At 51.2% G+C, this 8,037-nt stretch overlaps 1 protein-coding gene across 2 annotated transcripts; it reads left to right on the top strand.

Annotated features, from left to right (window-relative positions):
- Window positions 1-541: 541 nt before the first annotated feature.
- On the top strand, window positions 542-6,827 carry FZD7 (frizzled class receptor 7). Of its 2 annotated transcripts, XM_032404547.1 has the most exons (2): window positions 542-3,102; window positions 6,287-6,827. In XM_032404547.1, exons 1-2 carry the CDS (start codon window positions 1,384-1,386, stop codon window positions 6,440-6,442), a joined length of 1,875 nt encoding a protein of 624 aa, XP_032260438.1. In that variant the 5' UTR covers window positions 542-1,383; the 3' UTR covers window positions 6,443-6,827. The 2 variants fall into 2 exon arrangements, with proteins under 2 accessions (XP_032260438.1, XP_032260446.1); XM_032404555.1 differs by lacking the exon at window positions 6,287-6,827 and having other exon boundaries at window positions 542-5,282.
- The last annotated feature ends 1,210 nt before the right edge of the window (window positions 6,828-8,037 follow it).

Genomic DNA, 8,037 nt, shown 5'->3' with positions numbered 1-8,037 from the left:
AGAAAAAAGCGATCTGAGAGGCGCACCCCTTCTTGCTCGGTACCGAACCCCACATTTAGGATCCAGGTATCCAAAAGCCCCCTGCCAAACCCAGCATTTTCAGCCCAGACAGGGCTAACGTGACTCCGGGTCACGTCTCTCCGCTGAGGCGCTGCGCTATTCTCCCAGCAAAAGCCTCTCTCCTTGCGCCCTCCTGTTCGAGATGTGTATTTTAGCGTACCCAGAAGAGGAACAAACCTTTAAAGCAAATTCCCTTTCTGGTGCGTTTACCACCCACCCCCCCAACCCTCGAGCGAATTCACCGTAAAAGTTTTTCTTAACTTTTCCGTCCTGGCCCCCTGCCCCTCCCCTCAGGAATCCGCCCAGAGCGCTGCAGACTCCGCCTCTCCAGTTCCCTCGCCCGGCCTTTCCGACTTCCACCCAATCCGGAGGCCGCCACACAGAAAACAAAGGCTACCATTGGGCCGCCCTGGAGCTCGAGGGCCCGCCCCCGGAGTGGTTTGTGAATGGGGGGAGGGGAGGGGGCGGGGCGGCCCGGAACCTTGCGAGCCCGACGCTTCTTCTGGCGAGTTGCACGACTCCGAGGCGTTACTCTGCGCTCGCTCCCTCCCGGCGGGCGGCGGCGGCGGGCGCCGGGACTCACGGGCCAGGGCTTCGCGAGGCTGAAGAGGCCAGGCCCAGGCCGCGGCCACCGGGCCCTCGGAGCTTCGGACGCAGTGTAACTGGATTTCCAAAAAGAACTCGCTGAGCTCTTGGCTCCAAGGCGCCGATCGGACTCAGCGAGAATCACCCGTTTGGCAGAAACTTGGGGGCCGAACTTTTGGGGCTGAAGAAGGAGCGAGGAAGTAGAAAAGGAGGCGAAGGAGGAGGAGGAGGCGGCGGCGAGAGAGCCTCGAGGCGAGGAGGCGGAGCAGCACGGCCGAGGCGGCGGCCTCGGCTAGCAGGCGGCGGCGCCGGGCTCTCGCCTGCCGGGGGCCGGACTTGGTGTGGGGGGCGCGTGCGTTACTGTGCGCTGTGGGTCGACAGACTTTGGGCAAACTTTGAAGGGTAACCGGAGACGCTTGTTGCTCCTCGCCGCAGAAAAAGCCGCACCGTTACGTCGCAGCGGGAGAAGAAGGCGGCCCCCCTCAGCGCCCCCGACCCAAGCAGACGAGTTAGGGCTCCCCGCGGCTGCTCGAGCGCTGGGCGGAGACGGCAGCGGCGCCCCCGCGGCGCGGGCACCCCAGCTGCAGCGCTCTCAGCTCCGCGCCGCCCACGGCCCGGCCCCGGCGCCGGGAGGACTCTCATGCGCCGGGCGCGGCCGCGCCTCCTCGGATCCAAGCCTCTCCCGGCTGCCTCGTCGCGCTCCTCGGGCTGAGAGCGCCGCTGCACCCGTGGCCGGCGATGCGGGGCCCCGGCGCGGCCGCGTCGCACTCGCCCCTGGGCCTGTGCACCCTGGTGCTTGTGCTGCTGGGCGCGCTGCCTGCCGGCGCCGGGGCGCAGCCTTACCACGGCGAGAAGGGGATCTCGGTGCCGGACCACGGCTTCTGCCAGCCCATCTCCATCCCGCTGTGCACGGACATTGCCTACAACCAGACCATCCTGCCCAACCTGCTAGGCCACACGAATCAAGAGGACGCGGGCCTCGAGGTACACCAGTTCTACCCCCTGGTGAAGGTGCAGTGTTCTCCCGAACTGCGCTTCTTCCTGTGCTCTATGTACGCACCCGTGTGCACCGTGCTGGATCAGGCCATCCCGCCGTGCCGCTCTCTGTGCGAGCGTGCCCGCCAGGGCTGTGAAGCGCTCATGAACAAGTTCGGCTTCCAGTGGCCCGAGCGGTTGCGCTGTGAGAACTTCCCGGTGCATGGCGCGGGCGAGATCTGCGTGGGCCAGAACACGTCCGACGGCTCCGGGGGCCCGGGCGGCGGCCCCACAGCCTACCCCACAGCGCCCTATATGCCGGACCTGCCGTACACCGCGCTGCCCCCGGGGGCCGCTGACGGCAGGGGCCGCTCTGCCTTCCCCTTCTCGTGCCCCCGCCAGCTCAAGGTGCCCCCCTACCTGGGCTACCGCTTCCTGGGCGAGCGCGACTGCGGAGCCCCGTGCGAGCCAGGCCGTGCCAACGGCCTAATGTACTTTAAGGAGGAGGAGAGGCGCTTTGCCCGTCTCTGGGTGGGCGTGTGGTCGGTGCTGTGCTGCGCCTCGACGCTCTTCACCGTCCTCACCTATTTAGTGGACATGCGGCGCTTCAGCTATCCCGAGCGGCCCATCATCTTTCTGTCCGGCTGCTACTTCATGGTGGCCGTGGCGCACGTGGCCGGCTTCCTGCTGGAGGACCGCGCCGTGTGCGTGGAGCGCTTCTCAGACGATGGCTACCGCACGGTGGCGCAGGGCACCAAGAAGGAGGGTTGCACTATCCTCTTCATGGTGCTGTACTTCTTCGGCATGGCCAGTTCCATCTGGTGGGTCATCCTGTCGCTCACTTGGTTCCTGGCAGCCGGCATGAAGTGGGGCCATGAGGCCATCGAAGCCAACTCGCAGTACTTCCACCTGGCCGCGTGGGCCGTGCCCGCTGTCAAGACCATCACCATCTTGGCCATGGGCCAGGTGGATGGGGACTTGCTCAGTGGGGTGTGCTACGTGGGCCTGTCCAGCGTGGATGCGCTGCGGGGCTTCGTGCTGGCGCCTCTGTTCGTCTACCTCTTCATTGGCACGTCCTTCCTGCTGGCCGGCTTCGTGTCGCTCTTCCGCATCCGCACCATCATGAAGCACGACGGAACCAAGACCGAAAAACTGGAGAAGCTCATGGTGCGCATCGGCGTCTTCAGCGTGCTCTACACAGTGCCGGCGACCATCGTCCTGGCCTGCTACTTCTATGAGCAGGCCTTCCGCGAACACTGGGAGCGCACCTGGCTCCTGCAGACGTGCAAGAGCTACGCGGTGCCCTGCCCGCCTGGCCATTTCCCGCCCATGAGCCCCGACTTCACTGTCTTCATGATCAAGTACCTGATGACCATGATCGTGGGCATCACCACCGGCTTCTGGATCTGGTCTGGCAAGACTCTGCAGTCGTGGCGCCGCTTCTACCACAGACTCAGCCACAGCAGCAAGGGGGAAACTGCGGTATGAGCCCCGGCCCCTCCCCCACCCTCCCTTCCCCCATCCCCTAGCAGGGGGAGAGGCGTGGGAAGGAGAGAACTGCTGGGGGGGGGGGGTCCTGTAACCTCCACCCCCTCCAATGAGAAGTGACCTGGAAGAGAGATGATATTTGTAGATTTGGGGCGAGGGGTGGGTTTGGAAAAGGAGGCCTGGGTGAAAAGACGATTTGGATGAAAAGACTTATGGCAAAGACCTGCGGGAAGATGATGATGATGATGGTGATGATGATAACGATGATGTTAATCGTGTACGGTACCGGCCGACCTGGGCCTATCGAGATTGAGCCCAGCAGAGATGGCTCTGAGTTCTTCCCGGCTCCAGGGCCGAACTGGGACTGTGAGCGATTCCCCTGCTGCAAGACAAGTGGCCTGTCCTCACTCCTGTGAGGCCCGGGTGAAAGGTACAGCTCTGTCTGCGGCGGCGGCTTTGTTGGGAAAAGGGAGGACTCCCTGCGGTGTCCTTGTCAAGCGGTGGTCAAACCATAATCTCTTTTCACTGGGGCCAAACTGGAGCCCAGATGGGTTAATTTCCAGGGTCAGACATTACAGTCTCTCCTCGCCTGGCCCCTCCCGCCTGTTTTCCTCTCCTGGTCCTTTCAAGTCTTGTAAAATAAGCATTTGGAAGTCTTGGGAGGCCCGCCCCCTAGAATGTGAGGATGCGAAAGAAATGAAGATAACATTTCGAGATGAGGCAAAGGAGATGAGTAGTAGGTATTTCTGCTACTTTTTTATTTTCTGGGGAAGGCAGAAGGAAGAAGGTGTTTTATTTGGTTTAATACTCTGAAAAGAAGTGATGACTTGTTGCTTTTCAAAACAGGAGTGCATTTTTCCCCTTGTCTTTGTTGTAAGAGACAAAAGAGGAAACAAAAGTGTCTCCCCTGTGGAAAGGCGTAACTGTGAAGACAGCAACTTTTATAGGCAAAGTAGCACAAATCAGAGGTTTCCCTTTGGATGTTAATTTGGCTGAGATAAACATTCCTTTTTAAGGAAAAGTGAACGGCAGCGTGCTTCCATACCCCCAGTCAGTCAGAGGTTCTGACTTGGCTAAAGGAAATGCAAGGGGTTTTGTTGTATTTGTTTTAAATAAATTTAATTCAGAACACATGATCCTATCTACAGGCTCTGTTCAAATGTTCAGGGAAATCTCTCCCTTTATTATTTTTTTCTTCCTATAAACCTGCATTTAGGTTTTCTATTTTCTTCCCATTTGAATCCTTCAAGGTTAAAGGTAAAGCATAATGCCCTCAGCCTCCATAATAAAGAAGTTAAATTTTTTAAAAAGTAAAGAACCATTTTGTCCTGTTTTCTTAGTTCCATAAATCCGTTTATAAGACATCATGTGTATGCTGACCCTGTCTTTGTGTGGCTGGGTGGGGAGGTGACCTGCAGAAATGACAGTGAATGAAGCGGACAGTTCAAACCATGGGTCCCTTTTTTTAAGGAAAGTCATTAAAAGAAGGTAAGCTTCAAAGTAATTCTGGAGTTCTTTGAAATGTGCTGCATGACTTAAATTTATTAATCTTAAATCATGTACTTTTTTTCTATAATAGAACTGATTCTTTTGCATAATGCTCTAAAGCTGAGTAGAGAATCATGGGAGCTAACCTTTACTCCACCTTTGATACCACCCTCCAATCTTGCAACACTATCCTGTTTCTCAAAACAATTTTTAAATGCTGTTTTAAATAGTTTTTAAATCATAGAGGGTACTGTCAGGAGTACAAGTTACTTTATATATGTAATGTTCAGTTGAGTGGAGCTGCTTTTTATATTAAAGTTAACATCGACCTTGTGTTTCTTAAACCTCCAAAATGGTCTCATTTGTCAGATTTAAAACTCCCACCACAGTTTCTGGCATCTTTTGTGTTGTATCTCTTGCATGTGAAATTTGTAAAATAGAGACGAGTGCAGTATGTATATTTTGTAAATCTCCCATTTTTGTAAGAAAATATATATTGTATTTATACATTTTTACTTTTGGGTTTTTGTTTTGTTTTGCCTTTAAAAGTCTACAAGGAAGCCCCACTTTATCACATGTACAGATCACAAAATAAATTTTTTTAATACAAAGCGAACGTTTATTTAGTTGACAATTCCTATAGATCTTTAAGCCAAAGAACAGAACTTTGTGTTATGAAAAGAAGGTGTGGAGGGACACCATTGGATCTGTCCCTCATGTAGATGTTCTATATTACTGAAGTCTTCTCCTTGCCTTTTAAAATACAGTGTAATGCATGCCTTATCCGTCCTTTAGTTGTTGTTGTTGTTTTCTGTTATTGCTGCTTCCTGCCTACCACCCCACTACCTTTCCCACACACGCCTAAGCCTTTTCACATCCTGCTTTGGATAACTTATGGACAGGGATAGAATAGGCATCTCTTTAAGAGAGGCGCTCTCTGATCCATGTTTTTACCACCCTTCCAAGATGCAGACCATATTTGAAAGAGGACCAGAAGATATTTTTGGTCTGCTTTTCTGGTGGTGTTTTCCTTGGGAAGAATTCAGTGAGTTGTTTTGTTTGTCTGTGTGTGTTTCTTTTCTTAATCGATGTTTTTGTATTCTAATGCACCTTACCTAATTTGTTCATTCTCAAATCCTTTGGGTTCACATGGCTGGGAAGTCAGTAGAGGGTTCCAGTTAATAGCAAGGGCCTTTCGAATGGAGCCTTCTCGGCTGTAGGCTTCACTCTACCTTCTAGGTCAACTGAACCAGAGGTCAAGTGATTTCCTGAGGTGGCAGTGACTCGGCAGCTCCGGCAGGAATAGACTCCAGCCTGACCCCAGGATGGCCTCAAGCCACTGAAGCTATTCTTTCTCTCTTTTCGGAGAGGCTAACTTTGGAATCAGATTAGACTGAGAAGCCTTCCCACCCAGCCACTTTGATATTAAACAGTCCCTCAGGGAAATGATAAAGGCATTCTAAATACTTCCAACTCCAAGCCTCACTCGCTCCCCCCCCCCCCCCCTCGTTTCTCTTCTTTAATTCAGGTGCCTGTTTCCTGGCTTTTCCTAACCATTGCTTCATTCTTGGGCAGCCATCAAGACCCAGCAGCCGACTGGACACTGCTGTTTCTCCTTCCCGGCTTCGGCTCTCAGCTTCTGTACTTCTAAAGCTCCACAGAAACAGTTGTGTTTTTGTTTTATTAACAGGCGTGCTCACATGGCTGGTGTGTGTTGCAAACACGCAGAAGGAACGCCGGTGAGAGTCCTCACCGGGAGGAGGCGGCCTCGCCACTGCACTCTGCAGAGCATCTTTTAAGATCCTCCTGGGTTTGGAACATCACAGTGGGTGTGAGGTCATCTTAACCTGTGAAGATTTGGGCATCAGGGAAGGAAAAAAATAGCGACTTAAAGTCTCTTTAGGTTTATCCAGTTTTTGCTCATAAAATGACACCTTTTAGGTGAAAGCATGCCTCTTTTTAACACCACACTAATACCGCCTGTTAAGAATGTTTGCTTTTAGAGTAGGTGGAAGGCTCCCAATGGGGTTTTTTGCTCACAAATTAACTGCTAAAGGCACTTAGACCCTTGTGTGGGGAGAGCTGCGTGACGGCTCCTATAACTGTGTCCCCTTCTCGTCCTCAGAGCTGCCTCATCCTTCAGGGCGCTCAAAGATTGAAGAGCGTTGGTCTTTAGTGAGGGAACAAAGCCTGGGTATGAATAAATTACTACCTGCTTTTTTGTAAGCAAAGATAAAAGTGTTCGGTTTAATTCCTTTCACGTTGGGGTGCGTCCTTACACGGTTGATTCTTACCTAAGAATTTGAAAAGCTCACAGATTTTTAAAGAGGCACATCTTCGCAGAAAATATGAGGGAGACTGTTTGTGAAAGGGCATGTGTAGAGTTTAAGGAAAACATTGGCAGCAGTTTGGTGTTAATCCCTAGATAAGGAGCAGAAACACTTGTGAACATTTTCTGTAGTTGATAAAACAAAATTATTTACACAATAACCCGACGCAACACCTAAGCTTTTTGAGTAGGTATGTGAGAGATCATGGCAATAAATAAACGTCCTGTTGACAACATTTTGCCATTAAAGAAATTTTTAAGCGTGCTTGATAAAAAAAAGTAGTGATATTGGAAATTCTCTGGGTAGAACACTAGTACAGAAGTTGCGGGTTTGAGCCCTGTAATTATACTGGGAAACTCTCTTCTAACTCCTCTTTAATTTCACTGAAAAGGCAGGTGGCTATTTATAGATGGTATATTTTTATATATGTGTATGTGGGTGGTGAATAAGAGTCTGTAGGGCTCCAGGAAATCCTAGAAGGGACCACAAGCGCACCAATGTGGACTTCAACAATCCATAGATCTGTTCCCTTTTTCTCTTATTTCACCCTTAGTGACATTAAACAGATTTCATAAAACTTGCTTCTTCAGCTGTTTCCAGTTTGTGACATTTCTTACATCTGAATCTGGATTCCTCACATTTATACAAAAATGTGGCACCATTAAAATGTCAAGTCTTTGGTAACCACACATTGTGCATCTTAGTCTCTCTGGTTGGAAAAAAAAAAAAGTTCAGTCACTTGAAATTTTCTCAATCAGTAAAAAACAGTGGTAGAAAAAAGGAAGTTTGTCCAAGACAATTATTTGTAGTTTAAGTGATCCAGTTCAAGAAGGACTGCTCAAGCAGTCACTATATCAAAGGAACTCTGACAGGGACTGGAGGGAAACAGATAAAAGTAAGAAAGGCAGTCCCCCTGCAATAAGTTGTGATGTAGTTCAGGGTGAGGAGGGCGTCCCCCGAGGAGGAATAAGCAACTAATTATATTTCTAGACAGAAATTGGCATGTGTCATTATAGAGGCCCAAATGCTGTTTGGAATAATATTACTTAACATGTGATGGCATTTACTGTTTTTAAAACCTGCTTTCACATTCATTATTTGACTATCCTCA

The sequence above is a fragment of the Phoca vitulina genome, unplaced genomic scaffold (assembly GCF_004348235.1).
Source record: "Phoca vitulina isolate PV1807 unplaced genomic scaffold, GSC_HSeal_1.0 scaffold1, whole genome shotgun sequence".
NCBI classification, from domain to species: domain Eukaryota; kingdom Metazoa; phylum Chordata; class Mammalia; order Carnivora; family Phocidae; genus Phoca; species Phoca vitulina.
This window is presented reverse-complemented; position numbering and strand designations above follow the sequence as displayed.